General features: G+C 46.4%; 2 protein-coding genes across 5 annotated transcripts; both read right to left on the reverse strand.

The window, feature by feature from the left end:
* Positions 1-708: 708 nt before the first annotated feature.
* ankrd33ba (ankyrin repeat domain 33ba) lies at positions 709-13,869 on the reverse strand. Of its 3 annotated transcripts, XM_076051105.1 has the most exons (8): positions 13,707-13,869; positions 11,402-11,970; positions 5,142-5,271; positions 4,223-4,363; positions 3,714-3,855; positions 3,318-3,516; positions 1,627-2,212; positions 709-1,520 (listed from the first exon to the last, which is right to left on the reverse strand). In XM_076051105.1, the coding sequence occupies exons 2-7, from the start codon at positions 11,855-11,857 to the stop codon at positions 1,670-1,672; spliced, it is 1,611 nt and encodes a 536-aa protein (XP_075907220.1). In that variant the 5' UTR covers positions 11,858-11,970; positions 13,707-13,869; the 3' UTR covers positions 709-1,520; positions 1,627-1,669. The 3 variants fall into 3 exon arrangements, with proteins under 3 accessions (XP_075907220.1, XP_075907217.1, XP_075907219.1); XM_076051102.1 differs by having other exon boundaries at positions 709-2,212; XM_076051104.1 differs by lacking the exon at positions 13,707-13,869 and having other exon boundaries at positions 709-2,212; positions 11,402-12,348.
* Positions 13,870-16,958: 3,089 nt separating this feature from the next.
* Positions 16,959-23,495, reverse strand: ropn1l (rhophilin associated tail protein 1-like). Of its 2 annotated transcripts, XM_076051182.1 has the most exons (7): positions 23,200-23,495; positions 22,811-22,917; positions 22,398-22,537; positions 21,903-22,026; positions 21,213-21,374; positions 20,502-20,677; positions 16,959-17,113 (listed from the first exon to the last, which is right to left on the reverse strand). In XM_076051182.1, the coding sequence occupies exons 3-7, from the start codon at positions 22,526-22,528 to the stop codon at positions 17,044-17,046; spliced, it is 663 nt and encodes a 220-aa protein (XP_075907297.1). In that variant the 5' UTR covers positions 22,529-22,537; positions 22,811-22,917; positions 23,200-23,495; the 3' UTR covers positions 16,959-17,043. The 2 variants fall into 2 exon arrangements, with proteins under 2 accessions (XP_075907297.1, XP_075907298.1); XM_076051183.1 differs by lacking the exons at positions 22,811-22,917; positions 23,200-23,495 and having other exon boundaries at positions 22,398-22,569.
* Between the last annotated feature and the right edge of the window lie 354 nt (positions 23,496-23,849).

Here is a 23,849-nt window from a genome sequence, read left to right on the forward strand (position 1 = left end):
CTGTCCAATTTGATACAGAACATGCAAATTGAGCCACAATATATTAATCCCAAATCAAACTTTTCACCCTTTACAAATATTACAAATAAATTGCTGACATTGTTATTAATAGTGATACATTTCCCAACACCCGATGGTATTCCGCACGTTAATGCGGTCAGAAAATCTAGGGTGGCTGCACACACTTAACACAGTGGGAATGTGCCTCCTCGGAAAATCCATTTTTCCAAAGAAGCATTTCCCCCCCTAATGTTAAATATGTAAAGCCAATTTGCAGGGCACGGCCGAAGTGCTCTCGCTGTGCTCACGAGTGGGGTCCACCACATTTTGTTGGAGGAGACAATTTGGCCGTGCCGCACCTTTTCGCGAGGCCACTGGCAAGTCATCGCCATGTATATTAGACACGCGCTCTCGGACGGCACTTTAAGCCGCAACCGGCACCGGGAGTCAGGACCGTGAAATTGCGCTCTCAAAAAAAATAAATAAATAAAATCCCGTCAACGTTGTATCGCTGCTCCTCTTACAGCTATTAAAAAAAAAAAAAAAAAAAAAAAAAAAACTCCCAATTCATTTTTGCACCTACCTCACAAGCTCGGGTTGTTAGGTTTTTGCTGCCAATCATTACACACGCCATTTAACATGCTGATATCAATGAATGCTCATTCATTGATATCAGCAAGTGGAAAAACTACAATAAAGCAATCAGCCTGTGGTCAGCAGCAGTGTTTATTTCATCCACGCTCCCCTCGCATCACAACATGACATATCAGTTGACCACACTTACAACCAGTGTTAATTTGGTCTTCACCATGTAAACCATTTTGCCCACCATCTTTCCTCCCCCTCGAAGACATCAAAAGTGCCATTTATCTCAGTCTTGCTCTTGACACCCCCCCCTCCCACCACCTCTCCCAAATGACTGCAATGCATTTCTTATTGCATTGATTCAAACAGGGTGCAAATGTCCATCTTTAAATACAAAATTAATAAGTCTGTCAAAACATCTCTAATATAAAAAAATAGAAGCAAAATACATTCACCGCTGTTGTTATAAAGCATCTGAAAAAAGAAAACGCAGCTAAGTCCTACGTGAGCCGTTTTTGCGCTCGGTCCATTAGTGTTTTTTCTCTGAGGCGTCGTATAGACGTTTCTTTTGCATCTTTGTTAATTGCTTTCACTTGTCAGGGCAAAGGGGAATACACAGTGCTGTTGTGAATGCTTTCTGTGAAGAATGTGTATTCATGGGTGTCTTCTGCGCCCCGTAATAAAAAAACAAACACAGAAACTGGAAGAATAAAAAAAAAATAAACTGCAGCTGAGCGAACACACACACACACACACACACACGCACACGCACACGCACACGCACACACACACGCACACAGGAATACCCGAGTATTGCTGTCAATCAAATAAAAAGCTATAAATATAACAAATGAGTCCCGGCTACAAACGTTTCAAGTATAAATAGTATCCCATGTGCACTGACAGTGTGACATCACAAAGGGCGCCGAGCTTCTCTGTAACAAAAAAAAAAACAGAGCAGAGAGCTGCTGGTAAATATCGACTCATCCTGAGCTCCTGAGGTGGAGAATTTTTTTTTGATTAAAGCCTGGGTTTTCAAACCTTGCTGTCCACGCCTTCCACATCCTCCCCCGAGTCAGCCGGACTATTTCCTCTTGCCGAGGTGTCTCTTGGTTGCGGCCTCCAGCCGCCTCCTCTCGGCCTCCTCGGCTTTCCTCCGCTCCTCTTTCAGCTCCTTGTAGCGCCACTTGGGGATCTGCAGCAGGTGTCTGCCGCTGCCATCCTTGGCGCTGCTCTTCCTCCGGGGCTTCTCCGGCTCGTAGGTCGGCGGCGGGGCTTTGGACACCCTCACCTTGGGGATGCTGAAGCCTGGCCGGACGCTGCTCCTCCTCAGCACCATGTGCATGGGCAGCAGGCTGGTCCTCCGCAGCTCCATGGCCTCCACCGGGGGGACTAGGCCCAGGCTGGAGCTCCGGTTCCGAGGTAGCAGGCTCTGCACCTGAAGGCTGGCCCGGCGGTCCTCCGGGCACTTGGACACGAGAGTCACCCGGGAGTTCTGGAAGAGTTTCAGGTGGCCGTCCACCCTGTCGGGGTTGACGGCGCGGAGCTCTTTGGCGCGCTGCTGGCGGACGATCTCGGGGACCGCGTGGCGCCGCTTGCCCACGCTGGGGGGGCTGTCTGGGCACACCTGATGCAAGAAAACAAAAAAAAGAAAAAAAACTAAAAAAACCAAGGCAAACAAGTTGGCTTCATTTGCGTACATGCATTTATGCACACACGCACCTCTTCACTAATTCACGAGCCAACGATACCGCGCATTGAAACACAACCGAACCTCTTTTAGACACAATTCCAGAAAATGTCAATCATATAAAACAATAGGAGGTCCATGAAAATAATATTGGGTAGATTGTATTAAATATTTAATATAATTAGCAAATATATTTATATAGTATAAAAAAATTACCTGAAACACAGCGTTTTTTTTACTCTCTTTGTGTCTCTCCCACGACGTTATTCCTCTCCTACAGCATCCATTGCAATCAAGCGCAAATTGTCAATTACGCAAATTAGACAATGACGTCGTTTGGCGACTTCTAGGACAGCCAATAGCGACTTTCCTTACTGAGGAGTTGTCAACACTGATGCAGAGTGCAGCGTGCTCAAACGAATACGAACAAAGTAAAACAAAGAGGGAACAATTGGAAGTTGTTTGACGAGCCTGTTCTACCTCATCGAATAAAGGTTAAATAAAATGTCTTAGTAGTTTAACGACGCTAGTTCCAATGTGAACACCACGTTTGCACCCAAAATGCAGATTTACTCTTTTTCAACAACGTTGCTAGTATTGCGAGTGACGTAGTGAAACGTGACAAAGAGCCACTGATAATCCATCTGCTAATCTTCCATGAATAACTTAGCTTCACAAGATTGAACAGCTACAAATTACATTCTTCAGTCATTCCCACAAAATGGCACAGAGAAAAGTGCGGATAAAATACGAGATAATTTTTTTTTTTTTAATTACGCCAGAACGATGCTTCATCGGTGTTACTGCCAGCTTGTCATCATCATCAGCGAATTTGCAACACCTGATGTTATCACTCGATTAAAGACACTCATTTTCACGCCCGTGCAAAGAGGCACACAGCAGGCATCTGTTAAATATCGGGCGACTTGCACACGGCGAAAGAGAGCTTGACTATCTGTGCGAGCATGAAAATAAGTGGGTTTATTTCCCTCCCTTCTGTTATCGCCCCCCCCCCCCGCCCTCCCCGCCCCCGAGCACTCACGGTGTGGCACGCCACGGCGATGAACGGGCTCCGCATGGCGGTGGTGACGGAGACCATGTGGTCGATGACGCCTTCGTCCTCGGGGTTGGTGACGTTGGCTATGTGGAAGATGTGGCGCACCGTGTCGGACAGGCGCTTCAGACAGCCGCGCGGCTCCTGGGCTTTGCCCACCAGCGACGCCAGCGGAGGCCACTCTTGGCTGAGAGAGAGAGAGGGGCGGGGGGGCATGATATAAATCCACGTGCTCAGACTTTTATGTTGCCTGACGCACCTGCAGCCATCCAGGGTTCAGGAATGACAGAAAATTCACTATTTAGGGGCACTATGTTTGTTATTCACATGCAGAAACACACCAGGTTTGATTTATCTATTCATTGGTTGGTTCGTTTTATTCACCTGTAGGCCTCACAGTACTGGTACGGGCAGGGACGCTCCATCAGCCGCATCATCACCCAGGCGGTTTCGTAACGGCCGGTAAATAAGGCCCAATCCCTCGCAGTCAGGTTTCGGCCAAAGTCCCTGGCGTTCAGAGCGGCCCCTGGTGGACATCCGTGTGTGATGGCAGGGCACAAGAGGCACAAGAGACGAGAAATGAAGGGAGTTTGTTAGACTCGCTAGTTCCGTAAAGGGGAAAGAATTCCCATTGAGCTCGACGGTTCCATCGTGAGAAAACTAACCGAAGACAAAAATAACGACTACATGCGAACTATTACTGTAAACGTCTCGATGCAGCAGTCCAAACGTGATTCAGAACGATAAGCAGAAAATGTGACTTCGGCTGGTCAGAGTATTGACTTGAATGAAACTCGGGGACGATAAAGTTAAGCAAAATGAGTGCATTGACTAAACCAAAAAAAAAAAAAAATGTATTCATGTTCAAGTTTTTTGCCGTCGCTCTCCTTCACCTGCCATCATCAGCGCCCGAACGCATTCGACGCGGCCCTGCATGGCGGCTTTCATGAGGGCGGTGAAGCCGTGGCAGTTCCTCCTCTCGACGTCCAGCCCGTGGTAGTAGTTGAGCAGGTAGTTGGTGATGGTGATGTGACCTTGGGGAGCAAACGGACAAAGACGGCGACACTTACACTGACGGTCGTCGCTGGACATCTTCGTGCTTGATTGTGATTTTTTTTTTTGTTGCTGAAATCATTCATTTAAACGTGACCGATATCGGACTTTGTGGGTCCACAGAGTTCGATCTGACAGTGGCTAATAAATGTAATAATACATTTCATGTAATACATTTTGAAAGGACAATTTCCACTGACTCGCTGCTTCACATTCGTACATGAAAAGTATGAGATCATTAAAAAAAAAAACACACACATATTGGTTCACATGTAGGAGCAACAGAAGTCAGATTTCCTGCGTTTTGCCTGCGGCGTTGAACGCAGCCTCGCCAGTCTGCGATTACAAGGTTCAGCGGCGTGATCCAATCAACGCTGGATCACGCGTCTCGTTTCGTGCACATTCCAGCGCACATATTTATTTGCCTGCGAGAAATTCCGTGCAGCCCAGCGCGGAGCAGGTGCCGACTTGCGTTCATTTTGTTGCTTTTACGCTCGCTGACGCAAATGAACATGTTTGCACACCTGCAGCTCGTCATTTGCGTCATGAAACCGTGCCGCCCGCTGGCAAACTGTGCGTCTCACCCCTGAGTGTATCATAAGAACTGGATACCGCACTGGCAACATGCCAGCGTGCCGATTTTCCCCAGTGGCCACTCGCGGTACTGCAGCAGAAAAATCTCATGGGCCCAGAAAGCATTTTTCCCATTGACCGCTATACAAAAAAATAAACAGCTTTAGTCTGGGGGTGTGGTCTCACCTGCTTGCGCCGCGGTGATGAGGGCCGTGTTTCCCTCGCTGTCCTGCCAGTTGACGTCCAGGTGCGGACACTGAGACAGCGCTATGACGACGTCCACGTAGCCTTGATAGCACGCGACCAGCAGCCCTATCTGGAGGGTGGAGAGACAGGAAATGTAAAGAGGTGAAATCAGCACAAAAAAGTGCAAAAGTAGGAAAAGAAAAAAAAAAAACAATGCCAAAGGAAAAAAGCAGAACTAGGTGTTAGCTGATATTGCGACAGGGGGGAAATGTGCAATCACTTTTTTTGGGGGGGTTATATTGTGATCTTTTACGTTCAACCTTTCCTTTTTATTTTTGCTTTGCTGAAACCACAATAAAGTCATTCATTCATATATAGATAGCAGTCTTTCAAGAAGCACCTTTCTCCACACAAACCACCACACGCCCTCCCTCAGGCCAACCTCACATTCCCCCCTGCCTCGACTACACCTCGTCCTTCGTGTTTTTACTTTCCCCAACAAGCCGAGCTTCACGAGCTCCCAGCGCTGGGGATTGTTCCCCTCTAGCGGTGGCGTCTCCGGGGGGAGAATTAGCAGTCTCCCAGCGTTGGCAACGTCATTTTGTGTGGTCCCTCCAGAACAGGAACCCTTCTGTCGAGCACGCGTGTGCGTGCGTGTGTGTTGTGTTGTGTTGTGTTGTGTTTAAGAGTTGGAGAACTCCCACAGAGGTTGTGGTGCAGGAGCCGCGCACGCCAGCCAAGACAAACAAGTTTCGCCAGCCAAAGAGAGGAAACAGATGACCAAACTGACATCAAAACGCAGGCCGATGTGAGCGTCTCCTTCCGACTTCCACGTTTGATGGCGCTAATGAACCTTTGAATCCAGGACAAAACCTTAATTAAAAATAAGGATTTTTTTTTCGTGTATTATACATGCATTATTTGTTCTATAAAAAAAAAAAAGAATCATCATTTTTGACAAAAACTAAATCCTGCAGCGTCTGCAGTGCAACGTGCAGGGCTCTAGTTTCCTCACATGCAAGGGAGTGAACTTACACTTCAGGCTAGACTGAGCCAAGCTGTCAGCCAGCGGCAGATTTAGCCACATTGGTGTTGTCAGGCCCGGACAGTTGTAAGAGGAAGGCGCGCGGGGGGAAAGCGGGCGAACTGTCTTTCAGAGGATCATTCAGTCTGGCACGGCTCCAGGTAACTGCCTGGCTGGACACATGCACGCGCAGCTTGTCCAAGTCTTTACTCTCTCTTTCTTTCACACTCACTCAGTCTTGGCAAGCCTCCAGGTTCTTCCCCACCGCCGCCGCCGCCGCCGCCGCCCCCCTTTCCTGTGATGTGCTTCGGCAGGATGCCCTGCAGCAAGTCTGCAGCAATCTCAGTCGTCTCACGGCGTCTCTCTCGTCTGTGTGAGAGCGCGCGCAGGAAATACTCACTCGCAATTTATCCTCCCCACACCAACGCCTGTATTTTTCACCACCGGCTGTGGTTTGTCTACACCGGCGTATCTCTATCGTCGACCAAGTGCACTCGTTGCCCCGGCTGGGGCTCTGACACACTCGCTGCCGGCGTTGTCAGCGACTCGCATGATCGGAGAGAACAGCAGCGGCGGAACGTGTCGACAACAACAACAACATCAGCAACAAATGACTGCGTGAAAAGCCGGCCGGGCGCTTCGTAATATATCATATTACCCACTTCGGGCTCGGAGGCTGAAGGGGAAAAAAAACAAATACAGCAACGCCGCCACTAACCACTACAAGCAAAGGGCCGGGGTGAGAAAACAATTTGAAAATAACCGAGGTTCAAATCCACTTCACTTTTCCTTTCTTTTCTCTTTTTTTTTGTTGAAGGAATTGAGCGTTCTGTATGTAGGCCACGTGAAGATGAGATCTGCTCTAAAGCCTTTCATTGCTTAATGGCCATGGATGCATACGAATGTCCTTCACCGACTCTAATCTCCTCTGCTCCTCTCCGCTAGATTGCTGGAGAGTCGCCGCTATACTTGCAATCGTAAAATGTTTCCTTTAGTATTGTTCTTTTTTTTTTTTTTTTTTTTTAAATCTACCAAGGCTGATGCCGCTGTTATCGTTCCCTCTTTTATAGCAATAGCTCGTAACACACACAAGACAAATCACGCAGGTGCTTCGACTTTGCAGAAATTACAGAGAGAACAGGACTTGACTGTCAATACAACATTTCCATTAGTTAAACTTGACTCCCCCCCCCACCCCACCTGCCTTATTGAAAGCACCGTCTTTGAAAGAAGAACATGCCTGTAAGCCACAGGCTGCGAAGCAAGAGAAAGACCAAAGAACCAGCGTAAAGGACAAAATGATCATGAAGGCGAGCAAACCGCTTGCTGCGTGGAAAGCAGCTCGCGCTTGGCCAATCTGGCAGCAATTAGGCCCGCCGCTGCGGTTGAAGAAAAAAAAAAAGAAAACAACAACAGGAAAACAACAGCCAGTGTTCGACCTGGAGAGATCTCCCCAGCCCACTGAAAAGCAGGAAGGATTACCCCAGATGCCCCGGTAACGTGCTGCCTACATAAGAGCACCCGTCTGGAGGTTGCAGACACGGGAGAAGGAAGACCTACACGATCTTTAATTTTCTTTGATTGAGGGGTTGCGTGGATTAACGACGGGCCCAAGACCAGATGCACTCGTGGCGGAAGTTCAGCTGGCTCTCAAACGGAGCGCTTGTGATACCTTTCACCCTGACCTAAAAATCAGCTTTTCCTCAATTTGCGGGTGGAGGGGGGTGTCCATCCATCCACCCCAGTTTGGGTAACTCATCCCCAAGTGTTCGGCTGGGAGAAACTGGCCCAGAAAAACAGCCGGTCGACGGACAGACGCACGCAGCGCGCACACACGCTGAGTAATCTGGGGAATATCCACGGCTAGGAATAGAAGGGCTTAGCTGTATCAGTTGGTGGCAGACAGAAAAGGGGATGGGGGTGGGGGGGTGGGGAGGAGACACAGTTTGTAAAACAGCGCCGTCATAATTGGTTCCAGTGACACAATGGCCGGCGTGACCCCGAAAAACACTTCCCCAGCTGGCACAAACACGCATGGGTTTCCCAAAAAACCACTTCAGTTACTCAGTGTGTCGTGACACGCTCATCAAAGGAGGACGAAAGAGGTTCAAGGTTTTTTTTTTTGACTAAAACTGTCCGTTCTGTGACTCTCTGTGACTCTTATTCACCTGTTCCGGAAATGCAGACTTACCCACATTTTAGAAGTTTATACATGAACCTTGGTAAGATATCTGTGCATTTATCTTGGTCTCTGACTTTGAGCTTCTCTTGAAAAACGCCCTTTTTGAGTTTACTTGGACAAAGACATCTCATCTGAAAAGAAGTATCAGAATAGTAGAATTCTCACAGAATTCTACTATTCACAAATTTGCCAATTGTGAGGCCTCTCTTTTGTGTTTTTAGGAAATAAATGGAACTACATTTTCAATTTCACGATAGCCGCAGCTAAGAACGAGAAAGCTGTGAAAACTTTGAGATTATGCTCCCATTTCAATGTTTTGTATTAAACTTAATCTCCTGTGTGACCCCTAGCGTGTTTTGTGCTGATTTTTCCTTTGTTTTGTGTTGATCCTATTCATCCGTCTTTACTGCTATTCATGTACTGTTTACCCCATTATTTGTACGTTTTCGGCACCGACAGAGAAATTATACTGCAGTTGACTTCAATAAGGTATATAAAATTAAAAAAAAAATTCAACCCCCCCCACCCCCCGTCTAAAGTCACATCCCCGCAAGTCCCTGGAGTCGCTCGGCCAGAACCTCTTCCGCCGGCCCTAACCGAGTTTTGCCAGCTTCACTTTTTTGCCATAAATCTTTGCCGCCAGCGAAACCCGCCGGGGTAAACAAACAAACAAACAAACTGGCCCCGGCCGTCATCAATCACGTAAAACCAGAATCCTTGACACGCGGCAAACTGGGTTGCGTTGGCCACCGTCAATAGCGGCTGAGCTTTGGCAGAGGGAGGCCGCATTAAATCAGATACGTATGAATGTCGCTTTGATTTTTCCACTCATCCATACTGGCGAGCGGCACCCATGCCCGCCGCTGCCTGCTGGTTTCTTTGTCGCATGCAGTGAATTCAACATACAGAACGTGGACCTGTTTGTTCTTTTGCTTTATGACACATTGGGAACATTTGATTGTGGGTCAGCGAGGGGTGGACGTGGGAGAGAGAGAGAGAGAGAGAGAGAGAGAGAGAGAGAGAGAGAGAAAGCAACAGGAACTGGAGGTAACGGGTCGGACAGGGCGGCCTCGTTTAAACTGATTAGATTACGCCCTGTCTGTTCCCGGACGCCGCAAAAGTTTCTTCGCGCGAGCCCGACCGCTGCTACTACAACTGGGTCAGCATGTGCGGGACAGATGACCTCTTAATGTTCCGTCTTGCAACTTTATTTTTTTTGTAGGGAGGCGAGGCCGGTCGGGAAATATTCTGATTGCACCCCAAAAAAAAAAAAAAAAAAAAACACGCAACGAGACGTTTGAATGCATCACGAGGCGTTTATGTTTTCGCCCCCCTCGGGAGGCGGAACCCGGTTTGGACGCCAGCGCGGTGTTTGCTCGGCGGCGACGCCGTCAAACAGGTTTAGACACGCGACGCCGTGTCTTCAGGTTTACGGGCTGCCCTTTAAGAGGTCTTTTGTTGTTTGTGCTGAAAAGTAAAAGGAGGAAAGCAAAGGCAAGCTGCTGCCCTTGATCCAGCGAAAATAAGAGGTTGGGGACGTACACTGATCAATGTTCTGTGGCTTTGGGGTATTTTTCTCGGGTATCTAAAAAAAAAACCCAGCGGGGCCTTTCCGCCCACAACTTCCTTCCCCGGCCTGTCCTCTTTGTAAAAAAAAAAAAAAAAAAAAAAAAAATGTTGATCTAAATTGTCAGACGTGTAAGGAAATGTGAAAGACTGCTTGTGGCTCGAACACACAAATATAGTTACACATGAGTGACTTTGCTCCAGTTTGTTCAAGTCTTAAGGATCAAGAGGAAGATGTGGGGGAGTAAACAACAAACGCTGCTTTGGGTTATTTTGACTTTGCTTTTCAGCTGTACCGTATGCAAAAAAAAAAATCTCTCTTTTTCGAAGCATTTTACCAACCTGTTTCAATATTTGTAAACGCAATGGGATTCAAGACCCAAACAGGCCCTGCTTGTATAAATATTGGCTGTATTTGTGCCTTATTTTACATCTTCAGATACTCCTCCCTCTTTGAAAACAACAGCAACAGCCACCGCTTTTCAGACCTTTTGCAGACATTAACATGATTTTCTTTTAATGATTCCAGTAATGATCTTCTATCGTTTTCCATCTTCTTCTCCAATGCTCTACACCTACACTGCCAACGAACAGCAACGACTTACTCAGTCACAGTCATACAAAAACTGATGCTTTTTTACAGATAATTGAACATTAAATGACTCGACTGCCTTGTTTAAGAAGTCTGGCGGAGCGCCGCTTGCTTATCTAAAGAGGAATTTATGGTCTTAAAATGCCGGGGGTCATTAGTCAGACTGTGTTCCCGAGGCCCCCCCCCCCCCCGAACATCATTATCTCATCGCTGGATAATGTGTTTACCCGCGGCCCTTCCACGCAGGTAAGCAAATCCAGTAAAATTAGAAGAAAAGGCTGCAGTCATAAGCGCTCTAATGAATGTGCCGGTACATATTAGTGCCCCTCCCCGCGCTCCACCCCCCCTCCCCCCCACAGGATAGCATCTATATGTCGTACGAGCCATGAAAGCCGTCTCTATGCTCCGCTCCCGCAGAGCTCAAGGTCTCCCAGCCCTCGCTCAGAACCCAGGGCCTGTTAAAAAAAAAAAAAAAAAAAAAAAAACAGCCCGCAGACCTTGCAGGCGCATTCCGCAAGATCACGCTGTCACTGAGGGAGAACACACGTTCAAAAAGCAGGGAAAATTTAAAATGCATAATTTACATGGTGAAAAAAAAAAAAACTTTAGGGCTGCACCTTTAATAATAAGTGATCATATGAGTCTAGAATTGACTCTAATATTGGCTGGAAATTGTCGTGAAGTATGGACTTTTACAGTTTGATGACGACGAGGTGGAAGCTCGGCTCAGGGTTTGCAGGTGAGCTGAACTTGACCTGATCAAGAGGAAGGTGACACACTTGGCTGCCTCTTATGCCTCTTAACTGTGTACCAAACACATGCAGCCCTAAAGTTTCTCAACTCTGGTTGTGTCGCGCGCTGGTTTCAAAGCGACTGTGGTTTCTGACAGCACTCACCCTGTTATTCCGGTCCTTCTCTTTCACCTCCTCCTCCGTCACGCCGTGCCGGATCATAATCCGGACGATCGCCGGGTTGTTTGTGCAGCACGCCTGGAAAAAGGACATCGGCTCGGGGCTCTCCGGGGACGGGGTGCGCTCCGAGTCCGCGAACGCGTCATCGGGCGGGTAGAAGGAGTCGTCCGACGTGATGCTCCGGCAGTCCTCCAAGTCCTCGAAGTCAACTTCTTCGAAGTCGTCTTCCTCTTCTTCATCTTCGTCGTCGCCGTCCTCTTCCTCCTCATCGTGGCTGGAGCCCGGGCAGTCGTCGTCGGAGTCGAACCGGGGCTCGTCGCCTGCGCGCGGGTGCACTTGGGTCACGTTCGCGGCGACTTTCTGCTGCTGGAGGAGCTGGAGCTGCTTGACGCGCACGGACAACGCGCCTCCTCCATCTCTGTCGTCCGTGATAAGCACCATCTAACCTCCAAGACCGAGGGCACTGACCTCGGGGGTGGAGAGAAGCAGGGCGCGCAGGTCCCGGGCATGGAAGTGTGCGCGCGTCTCACCTCCAAAGGAGCGCGCTCCAGATCCTTCAAGATAAAGAAATAATAATGGTGATTTAAAAAAAAAAAAAAAGAAAGAAAGAAAGAAAGAAAAGAAAGAAAGAAGAAGTCAGTCACATCGCCGAGTGTAAGACTAAAACCAAACGAGCCTCACAACTCGTTCTTCTTCTCATAAGATGCGCGAGCATGTCCTCGAACCTGAACGTCCCACGAATGAAGTGCGCTTGTCAACAGAGCTCAGCTGCGCCCGACTGTGACAAAAAGAAGAAGAAGAAAAAAAAAGTGGGCGGGCGGTGAAGCAGCCGCACGCGTGACCGTCCCATGCACACACGCACGCAGAGTCGTAGAGGGACAGCAGTCTGTGGAACCGATAGTCGCGTAATCCGATTAAACGGGACTACTAGATCTCCCCCCCCCCCCCCCCCCCCCCCCGCCCTCCATCTCACTCTCTTACTCTGTCTGCTGAACAGACATTAATGTCTCCGGGTTCACATGCAGTCTGTGTTTACGCTCCACTTCCGCTCAGCGAGTTTTGAAGTTGGTGGCGAAAGCTCGGGCCTGTAATTAGGTTTAGGGTTCACAACCATGCGTTTAACGATGTAGCCGTGCGCTTAAAAAAAAAAAAAAGGTCGATCCGGCGAACGCATCAGTCAGTTTTGGCCCACTGCGATGTGCAATTGAGGCATTTTTAGGATCGCTTATGTAAACAGTGATTCCACTCCTGCTCTTTCGATGCCTTCCGCTTGGTATCACGTGGCCATTATGCCTTTAATTGGCACTATGGTGTCTTGCGCACTCAGCAAATTGATAGTAGAATTAGGGCTTAATCTCATTGGTGTGCTCCAGAGATGACAACCTATATATAAATATATAAAGGAATTGCATATAGGCAGCCAGAGCAAGACTTCCTGCCCATCAGTTTGCATGTTCAACGTTCTGACCACTTTTTTTTTTTTTTTTTAATCCTGTTTGTAATCCTCTGTTTTTCAGTTTTACAGACAGACTCTCTCGCGCTCGCTCACTTTCAGGTTTTACTTGCTCTGTAGGAATCTATGAATGGCTGCAAGCTTCTGCATAATTACAATGACAGTCGGTGAGGGTCAAATGCACATTTTTTTTCATTGCTTAATGGAAAACAGTGTGGGGGGGGAAAAGAAAAGTATCCCAATATCATATCATTGTTTTTCTTACAAACTTTGCTAACAAAACAATAACAAGCCACTATTGTGAGATCCGTATTTCTGAGGGCACGTCACATAATGCAACACTGTTTTTGCAGAGTTGCGTTGACAGGACTCGACCTCAAGAATGTGGTACCTGGTGTTGCGTTATATAATGTGAACTCGAGGACGAAAGTGCCCGGTGTTGCGATACGTGACGTGACCCCTAGGAAATTGGTGCCTCGAGAACACGTTTCTCACTATTGAGTTGCTTCAGTTAAGCTTATTAACGTAAGTCTATTTTAGTTGCTGGACTGGATGTTTTGATGGACTTGCAAGTCCTGAAAACTACGTACAAATACAGCATCGTTTTTTGCGTGGGAAGTACAGAAAAATCCAGCTTTATCAAATTGGAGCCATGCTTTGCGAAACAAAGTCCAGCGGGTTTTTTTTTTTTTTTCTTTTCGTGCACATGCTGCGTTCATTGTGTTTGGAGCAGAACCAGATTCGCACGGCCGACTGTCTGAGTAATTAATAACATCCCTGCTGTGGAAAGAAAACAAGCTCGCCTCAGCCGCGTGCACGTTGCCCAGCAATGTGTACCTTCATCTGCTCCACGCAGGACGCCGGCCGCTCTCCTGTGGCTCCCCCCCCCATCTCTATGGCATCGGCCCACCGCTGTGCTGTGCGGTCGACGATTGGCGTGCGCACCTGCACAGAGGAGAAATCTGGAAAGATTTTGCCGTCTTGCCGAGGCACGGGGCGCAGTCAAGCGCACGGTTTTTAATCGAAGGTGGGGGGGGAAATGAAGAATTTTGTGATAAAGAAATAAACCTGTGAAGTGGGAACTCTGAGTTCAGCATATTAACATTTCATTCACACATTTGAGGCATAACATCTTGAAGAAAGCAGAAATGTATAATTTAAAAAAGGAACTCAGAACAAAATGTATTGCTAATAAGGGGAACCTCCAAATATTTCTTATTGGAAAAAAAGAGTTTCACATTTTAGAAGTAAATACTTACATGATTTTCGACTTCATCACCAGGCCCAGATTTTGGTATTTTTGCCCAAGTGGAAACTTTTATACGGTTGACATTCACATTTTAGAAGGAACAAGAGTTCCCAAGATGCTTATTAGCCAATCAGTTCAGTCTTTATAAGTGTTTTACTCTCTCATTTATGATTTTTTAATAAGCCTTCCTAACAGGCCATTAAAAGTGCCTCTTGATTAATGATGCAATCAAGCTGAAAAAAAAGGACAAAAATACATTCTTGTGGAAAAAATGACCCCAACCTGATGTCATTCGCATCTAGTGGGAGCTCCTTGGACCTGGTGGGTTAGTGTTTACACATTACGTTCAGAATAAATAGCTGATAACGGGACGATGAAGCATCATAGTCGCTCAGCCTCCACCGATTTATCTCCGCATCATACTTGCTCCAGTTTTACACCGTGAAACAATCGCTCGGGGCTCCAGCTTGGATGGAGCCGTCATAAAGGCGGCACTTTGCTCCACATCAAATGGAAATTAGCCCATATTGTGTGCCAGCAAACCGGTGCTTTGAGGGATAAACAACACAATTAGACTGGTTTAACAATGGAAATTGCAAGGGAAGAGACCGATAGTAGCCCCGCCCCCACTTCCAGTGTGTGTGTGTGTGTGTGTGTGTGTGTGTGTGTGTGTGGGGGTGGGGGGGGGGTTTAGGGGGGATTTAGTGATGTGGGCAATTACGCTAGCAGTCAGTGTCATTTTGCCACTAGAATATAATTGCGCCGTCTTTCCATGGATTCCGATAAAAGGGGGAATCGCACAACGAATAAACAAGCAATTTCAAAAGAAAACAAAGAAATGTCTGTGGCGTGACCTGTGTGCACACGCTGCGAGTCACCCAAAGCTGTTTGTTGTGGTCGGTTGCCTTTGAACCTGAGACGCTGCGTGTCACAAGTTGCACATATTGCACAGCAATGTGTCACTGTCAGTGTTGGCAAGAAATCAACGACTAAGTAATCCTCGACTGTAATTAAACTACTTTTTTTTTTTTTAGTAACAGAGTAATGTAATGGGATTACTCTGGCAAAACTGGCAATGATATCATAATTACTTTATCGAGCAACGAAAGATTACTTTTCTGAAATATTTAGCAAGCAGAAAAGGTCTTGGTTATCCACAAAATATCTGACAATTAGAAAAACAACCGAAAGGTAATTGATTACTTGTGAAACAAAGTAGTTACAAAGTAGATTACTTTTTAATGAGAAATCAATAATTAGTAGTTTGATTACTTTTATGGAGTGATCCCGACAACACTGGTCACTGTAGCGCTTGCGCTTGCAAGGGCTACAGTGACCAGTGTTGTCGTCAGACCGCTGCTGGAAGTGTTGAGGACGCCGCCGCAGGATGGACTCTGTGGAGGAACATCCTCGAGGAGGCAGCGTGGCGCATTCCCAAATCACCTCGAGACAACGCCGCCTCCTCCACGGCCTTCCACCCAGAGGAGCAGGAGGAGGAGGAGGAGGAGGAGGAGGAACGCTGCACAAAGCTCGCCTGTGCCTCCCCCTCTTCCACACAAGCACCTGACTGTTTTGGGTTTGTGTGTATTTTTTGATGGCGGAGCGGAGCGGAGTGTTTAAACAGGACTGTTTGCGCTCCGGAAAGTTTTGCTTGTTTGTTTTTCTGCGCACTTCACAGCAAAAAGCCAAGCGCGCTCGTTATTAATAGCTCGATTGAGATGGCAGCGTAAAATTCCTCGTTGGCGCGGGAGGTCAGAGAGACGTCCCAGTCGGAGGTCAATGAGGACCTACACTTCAGTTTGGAGATAAAAATAGCTCACCAGCGAGCTTCCAATTCAATCAGCAGGAATTCAATCCAGCACAAGAGGTAATTAACTAATGTTAATCAGCATGGATAAAGGCCCTTAAGTAGGAGTTCAAGTGTAAGGGCAGCTAAATTAAACCATGTATTGTTTGCAGTGGTGGAAAGTAACAAAAGTGCAAATAGATTGTTAATGTTCTTCAGTAGGTTTTCAAGTATCTGTACTTTAGAAGAAGTGGAGCTATTTAAACCACGCTTGTGTGGATCAATATAAAACTGGATTATGTTTGAGGGGGAGATTATTTTAGAGCATCTCAGCAATTGTCGATACGTTTTTAAAAGTAGAGAAAAGCAAAAAAAAAAAGTTAATTCACGTCATTCACAAAGTTATACATTCATTGATACATTATTGGAGTAAATTTATCTTGGAATAGCACATTAGAGTCACTCGCTTATCCTACGTTAAAGAAAAAAAAAAAAAAAGAAGAGCAAAAGCATCTCCAGTCTCACAAGCCCGCAACCAATTAGCTTTTGTATAAGTGTAACAAACGCTGCAGCTAAACCGCCTGCCGCGACTCAAACCTGAAGGAGATGAAGAGGAAATACAGGAAATGAAGGTGAGCCTAGCTGCCGCTAAAGTGATTAGCACAGACGCTGATCGGGGAGTAGCTTTATCACGGTAACGCCTTTCTACACAACTCCCAGCTCTCTGGGAAGAGTTTAATAAACCGCTGACTAACTGCTCGTTGCTGCCCGCAGCGACCTGGCTGAATGCGAAGCTTCGTCTCAATCTGCCCGCAAAGTTCCTGTCGCCGCTCTGCACGTTCTACGAGGTACGTAGATTTCTCCCAGATGGGTACACGAGATAAAAGTTTCCACATGGCGCGCTACTCATCGTGCCACGGAACCTCGAACTCACGGTTCGCTGCAAATTAAAAACGAGGTCCGCTGAGCAGTGTAAGTAAGGGTGATGTCATTATACTCAGCCGCAAGGCGTTCCCCGCTGACTCTCTCCTTTTGATCGCACGCACACAACAGATCCTCCAACGTTCGCGCGCAGACAAGCTTTTATTTTGGAAATTTGCGCCTTTCACAACACCTCCTCGGCGCGCGCCGGGACTTTTTCACGGGGTGGAGGGGATGGGGTTGATGGTCAGAAAGTCCGGAGGTTTAATCATCCCCTTCTGCTGCTCCCTGAAACAGAAACACACGATGCTGTTAAGACACGGATAAAGTACATTGGAAGCAGATAAGATATACATATGCAGCAAAGAGAACTCTAGCTCAGGCATGGGCAAATTATGGCCGGGGGGGGGCCATATGTGGCCCGTTAAGCATTTTAATCCAGTCCGCTGAACTTCAAGAAATGATCTAAATAGTAAGTCATAAAATAGCTGTATGTCGTCCACTTTTTCTGTGTTTCAGACTGAAGGCGAATCTGATTCAAATCAGATTCCTTCTCAAATCTGTCCACACTGTTTTTAAGCAAGTGTCCATCTGGCTCTGTTCAGACTGGGCCACATTACTGACCCATCTGACAGGTTGCTGTCGCAACGACGTGCGATTTGAAACGACTTCCCGAAGGCGGTTTCAATCCGTTTTGCAAATGAGCCATCCGGTTTCAATCTGGATGGGCTAAAAATCGGATTTTTGTCAGTCTGAACACGGCGTAAGAATCATTTCAACAAAGAGCGAAGTACCATGGGGCTTCAAAGACATATATATTTTATTGTAATGCTTTTGTTCATTTTCAATCATTAAAGCAAATGTTTTCTGTATGTACCATAATAAATATTTTTCTTCCACGAGGTGGGTCCCACCAGTCAAGACATTTGCCCACCTCTGCTCCAGCTGCTAAAACCAAAGCAACTCAATGGTGCTGATCTAGAGCCAAGCAAGACGGCCACCTCGAGGTGGAGTCATCTGAAGCAATATTTAAACAATCAAATGATAAATCAAGTCCGGCCGCTCGGAGTACAACATTCATGTTCCGCAACTTCGCAATCTGGCACAGATTTTCCAGATTTCCCCCCCGTCCTCGGTGAATTCCTTACACAACAGCTATGGGTCGGACCCGCACGCTCCTCTCGCGTCTCTTTCGCACTTTGCCGCTACATTCATCATATCCCTGGGGATGTGACATTATGAGAAAAGCTCGAATAAAGAAAGGCAAAGAAAAAAGGGGGCTTTGGGGGAGGGAGCGAGGGGAGGGGGGGACAAGGGAGGATTGCGCAACAATGTCCTACAATGTCCAATAATGACCCCCACTCCTCCCCAACCAGGACCCCCGAAGCGCTGACATCTTGTATCCGATGAGATCATGCCGCGCTCGAGTAGCAACGACACGAAACATTGAAGCGCCAAGCTGTGCAACAAGGCCGCCCCTCTGCCGAGCAACATGAGGAAGAAGTTGGAAGTGGTCACAGACACTCTTTGTTTCAAGCGTCTCTTTGGCCTCAGCAGCTACTACACTGTGGCATGCACCCCTTCAGAGGTGGGAAGAGACAAAGTACAAATACTTTGTTACCGTACTCTAGTAGATCTTTCAGTTATCTGCACTTCACTTGAGGATTTCCATTTCTGACGACGTCTTACTTTTAAGTAGTTCACTTATTTATTTATTTTTGCTGCCGGACATGGAGCCATTTACCAGAACTGTTGAAGAGGATCCAGATGGTCACGCAAGGCCTCTGGCCAGCTCAGCTCAGATTATTCTGTCGCAACTTTTTCATTTTTGGAATGTATTGTTTTACTAATGGCAAAAAACACTGTTTTTATACTTTTTACTTAAGTACATTTTAGAACCTGTGCTTTCTTACTTTTACTTGAGTAAAGAAATTCAGTCCGTACTTGTACTAAATTACAGAACATGAATTATTTTACCAATTCCGCGCTCCTTTAACAATCATTTATCAATACAACAACTGTGAGAAGCACCAGTGGTGGCTCACACTTTCCTACCAAACCGGTTTCAAATGTGTCCTCAGAAAGGTTCACAATTGCATTTGGATCATTGAAAGTCTATTTTGAAAGGCGACGACTCCATCACTCAACTTGAGGACTCTGCTTGTTGCCTCTAAAAAACCCCAGTGGGCTCTGTGTGCTTCCCAAAATGCTCTGTTTTTAAGCCCCGGCAAGAAGAAAAAAAAAAAATCCTTTTCACGAGCGGAGAGCCGACAGTTAGCAGGTTATCGGGGATTCTATCTGTCCTCCAATCCCCTTTGACTCGGCCTCGGCAGCAAACCCAAGGGGGGTATAAGCCTCCTGCCGTGTGTGTGTGTGTGTGTGTGTGTGTGCGTGCGTGCGCGTCCTACAAAAACCCTTCCAATCCTGTTTCCTGTCCTCACTGAAAAGATACTTAAAAAAAAAATAACACAGCGACAGATCTGTGTGTGTGTGTGTGTGTGTGTGTGTGTCACGAGGACATCAATCATCATTATAGAAACACACAACTGTGTTAAACAACCCAAATAACCCACTTTTTCCCCCTTTCTTTTCTTCTTCTACATTTCCATTACCACATTACTACACACATTCAGATCCACCTGTGGCTCACAAAGCTTCTCCCCCCCGACGCCACTTTTCCTATTTGTGCGCTGATGGAAATGCGGAGGGGCTAAACCAAGTGAGGCTGGCACGCTGATGGCTTCTGCGTGTGTGATTAATAGACTCCTGGCCAAGGCCGATGCGAGGGAACGCGCAACACAAAAGAATCCCGACGGAGTCTCCCGCACGCCGCCTTCCCCTGCAACCCGTCCGTTTCGAGAGACGGGTCCCTCGTTTCCCCATTTATACCATTCGCCCGACTCAAATAGAAGCCTCTTTCTGCCGCACAATGGTGGCGAGAGCCGCCGTCCCCGCACGCCGGCAGTCGGCAGCGCCGCCTTCTGCATGCAGAGACAATTTAAGCCGTGATAGTAATTGTTAGTCTTCTTTCCTGACGTCTATTATCAGCCGCACCCTCCATTGATTTCTTCACACATTGTTCTATTACTCCAAATTTAAACCGTTATTGGTGTAATTTCGCGTACAATTCCCTAATGTGTATCTCTGGTTTGTCAGTTGCCTCCCTAAGAAATGATAACTGCATCTAGCGCTGCTGAAACCGTGTGGTAATCTGGAACTCTGCTCTTTATGACGTCACCGGGGGCGTTGACGCCTCAGTCAGTGACGACACCCTGGCTCGGTTAGACGGAAACACGTTTCATTCCATTCTGAATCACTCTACAATACATCTCCAGTCTCTGCTTCCCTGTCCTTTCCTCATTTTTCCATAGGGAAACGCTAGAGATGAAGAAAAACTGAGCTTTGATGCACATAATACCAATAGCAGTATGTGCTTCAATAATAACAATATGTGCAAGCGCCACAGCACCTGCTACAGACTCCGGAGTGAAACTGAATGACCTCTGACCCTACTGGAATGCAAAGGTAACATATGCAAAATGAGGGGGAGAGAAATAATGAGACCATTTGGGACGGTTGGCCATGCATATGAAACAGTCCCGAACTTTCAGGGGAAGTGGAACTTCAGCGACCTGGGAAATGGACTGACAGCAAGACGCGCGCAGACGGTACGTACGCCTTGGCCTGAAGGCTGCTGAGGAAGGTGTCGATGTGCTCCTGCGGGATGTCGCCGTCCTGCTCGGCCAAGTAGGTGTAGAGGCGGACGAAGACGAAGAAGGGGATGCTGGCGGCGCCGCCCTCCTCGTCCTCTGTCAGGATCTCGCAGGCGAACTTCAGGGAGGTCAGGAGGCCCTGGAACAACAGAGGTGGGATTCAGGTGATTTTAGATTAGGAGGAGGCACAGCTGAAAATCTTCAGCAGCTTTAAGACTTGAGTGGCGGTTCAGATAAATAAACTGGGAGGAGAGGTTTGACAAATACTCTGAAGAAGTTTCGAAATACTTTTCGAGTGATGCATGACTGCCATCAAGTGGTTAAAAGCTTAAACTGCATCAAAACTCAATCTTTTGGCTCATGTTTTACACGATACTGCTTGATGCAATACACATTTGGCTGAAATACAGTGTTGCATTGATTAATTCTCCTTCCAAGCCATTAATTGTGAGGCGGCGTTATTTCTAAAGCTCCCCAATTAAGACAAAAACGCTCAAAAATAAAAACGCGAAATACAGCATTTAAATGAAAACACTCAAAATAATAATCAAGCCCAGACCGGCTTGAAACTAATTTAAAAATGCCCTTACAGCAAAGCATGATCGCCCTCTGGTGGCAAAACCCCTTAACTGCATTAATTGTCAATTTATTTGTATCTGCCCTGTGTTTCTCACCCCTCCCAAAGCTGTGCAGGCATGGGCAAAAAAAGCCATCCAGCTGATGTCAGGGCCGAAGTTGCCCAGAGACAGCAGGGTCTCCAGCTGCTCCATGGGAAGTTGCAGTTCAGTCCATTTCTCCTGCAGCTCCTCCCTGCTGCATGACTCCCTGCGGGACATCTGAGACACGATGTCGAGAGAGACGAGAAATAAGAGGAGTGAAAGAGGCAAAATAATCCAAATAATAAGTATTAGTACGTGCAGTTCTCCGTTCCATCCGTTTAAAAGGTGACACATTTTGAGAGAGATGGCAGAGGGTGTTAAACATTTATCAGAATTACCCTTCAATTTGAATGGCTCCATCCACTGAAAATGAAACAGCCCTGTGCAGAGATGGTATTGCAGATGTGATATTTTCATTAAAAAAAAAGAAAAAAAAAGGCTGAAGCAGCTCGAGTCGTTCACTCTTGTAATTCAATCAGCTGCGCCTACAAAGCCCAGGCGAAGCAAAAGTATTAGCCGAATATCTACAGCATGGTGACACAAAAAATGATTCTAAGGATAACACACGCACGACACTGAAGAGACACACAAATGCGATGCAGCCAGTCGCACTGGGAAATACACGTGCCAGAGCTCCGGGCAACACGGGGTCAACAATAATGTGTGTGCACGGATGTGTTGGGCTGTGGCTGCAGAGTTGAGCACCTGTGCGTGGAGCTCTTTGAGCTGCACTGCGGTCAGCCCGACCGAGATCTTCGCGGGGATGTCGGTCGCGTCGGAAGTCTTCCTCAGAGATGGGTCCTCCCCTCGGGAGAGCGCCGTGAAGTAACTGCAGGAGATCCATGGAACATTGAATAATCCATGCAAGCGTCATTAATATTAATTCAAATTCATTCAGTTGAATAAAGTTTAAATCTATTCTTCTTTTGCTGGAGCGACTTCAGTGATCTCAAAGTATCACAGTGCCGTGGGTGCATTTAATTAGGGTAAACTGCTTATTTTCCTCACTTTCTCCATATTAAACAGAGCCAAACACTAAGGCATGCTGAAGCTTGCAAACCCACAAGACCCAATTAGTGTCAGTTCATGCAAAAGTGGCAAACACAAAGGTGAAAGGTATGCGGCGATGCCGTTCGTGGTGTTACAAAAATAAAAGACAGTGATGTGTGTTCCTGTGTCTATAATGTCCAGAAAACTTACTCAGCTGACCACAACAGCAAGTCCTTGGGCTGCGTACGGATGGCTGCTTTGGCAAAGTTTTTCAGGATGTCTGGCAGCTGTGGAGGGATGGTGATTTGCTGAGAGCAGTAAATTGTGTCAGGAAGAGGCATGGCTGCAATCTAAAAAAACAAAAAACAAAAACAGACAAAAACCAAAAGAAAACAAGGAGCCTGGACTCAGTTATCCAGAGGGTGCACAGGGAAAGAAAGAGCAAATGGAAAAAGTTAGAATTCCAATTTTAAAATCTCTGAATTCTGAGATTAATTTAGGAACTCCGGGGGAAATGCAATAGTTTTTTATTGGTTTAAAGTCAGAATTCCCTGACACTAATCTCAGATTACAGTGAGATTAAAGTACAGCAGAACACATAGATACACCACGCCTGCACATACATTGGCAATGTGGCCACTCGGCTGCCATATTTGTAATCGTGCATGAGTATTAATTTCGAAGAAAGGAAGTTAAAACGTGCAACGCATCACCCGTGAAACTGCAGCCTCTGGGGAAAAAAGAGTAAGACCCGTTCACTCACCAACAAGGAATGCTATGAACATGTTAAGATCACGTGATCATATCCATCACATAGCCAGATGATTTAAACAAGTTCATTTTTAAAACGAGTTAAACAACAAAAGGCATATTTGAGTGATAAGGCGATTTTGGTTTTAGCACATTAGCAAAAAAAAAAAAATGTCAAAAAAGTTGCAACACTAACTTGAAACAGTCGGTTACTTTTCATCCAAGATATGAATATGAACAGGAAAATGCAAAACTTACTTACCCAACTGGTAAATACCGATTCAATAATCCTTGAAGCACTTCTTTGACAGTCGGTTGTGCTGCTGCCGCTGCATTGTTTCCGTCGCATAGCAACATGCTCTTCTTCTTTCTTCCACAACATACCGCGCCAAGACCATTAGCGCCCCCTGTCAGGTAATATCGGGCAGTGCAATTGGGTTTCCCCTTAAAATTGAGCCTGTTGCTTTTGTACTCTAGATATCAATTCAATGCTTTAGCTAGGTAAATTCAGAGGGTTCTGTGGGCACAAATGAGACAAACTGTGCACATGTATTTAGTAATATAACCTAAGGATACATATTTTATAAATATTTAAACTAATATTTTAGTTTTAGTTTATTCAAAACTAGTCTTTGCATACAGTGAAATCACTTGTAAGGTGACCACCATATTGCACTGCCGCGTTGCTACAGCACCCAAGAACATGGATCTACGCAGATTTCAGTATCTAATATAAACAATGACATTACACCTTGTACGCTGGTAATATGAGGTCAAGCAAAGACACATTAAATATACAATAAAATAAAACAAAGTGTGATATAAGACATTTAACAAACAAGAATCATCATTTGGTTCACAATGGACTTTTTCTTTTTGCATTTTGACTGTTAAAAAGTTACATTTTTATTT

Source organism: Nelusetta ayraudi, unplaced genomic scaffold (assembly GCF_046127955.1).
Source record: "Nelusetta ayraudi isolate G7.1 ecotype Tasmania unplaced genomic scaffold, CSIRO-AGI_Nayr_v1 ptg000132l, whole genome shotgun sequence".
Taxonomy (NCBI): Eukaryota; Metazoa; Chordata; class Actinopteri; order Tetraodontiformes; family Monacanthidae; genus Nelusetta; species Nelusetta ayraudi.

Excerpts from the sequence above, each read along its gene's own strand:
- ankrd33ba (XM_076051105.1), bottom strand. The coding sequence starts at position 11,857 with ATGGTGCTTATCACGGACGACAGAGATGGAGGAGGCGCGTTGTCCGTG. Across the intron at positions 4,364-5,141 it reads CATCACCGCGGCGCAAGCAG|GTCACATCACCATCACCAAC; the intron begins GTGAGACCACAC and ends TTGCTCCCCAAG. Across the intron at positions 2,213-3,317 it reads TCGCCGTGGCGTGCCACACC|GTGTGCCCAGACAGCCCCCC; the intron begins GTGAGTGCTCGG and ends TTCTTGCATCAG.
- ropn1l (XM_076051182.1), bottom strand. The coding sequence starts at position 22,528 with ATGCCTCTTCCTGACACAATTTACTGCTCTCAGCAAATCACCATCCCT. Across the intron at positions 21,375-21,902 it reads TCAAAGAGCTCCACGCACAG|ATGTCCCGCAGGGAGTCATG; the intron begins GTGCTCAACTCT and ends ATCGTGTCTCAG. Across the intron at positions 17,114-20,501 it reads AGCAGCCTTCAGGCCAAGGC|GGAGCAGCAGAAGGGGATGA; the intron begins GTACGTACCGTC and ends TTTCTGTTTCAG.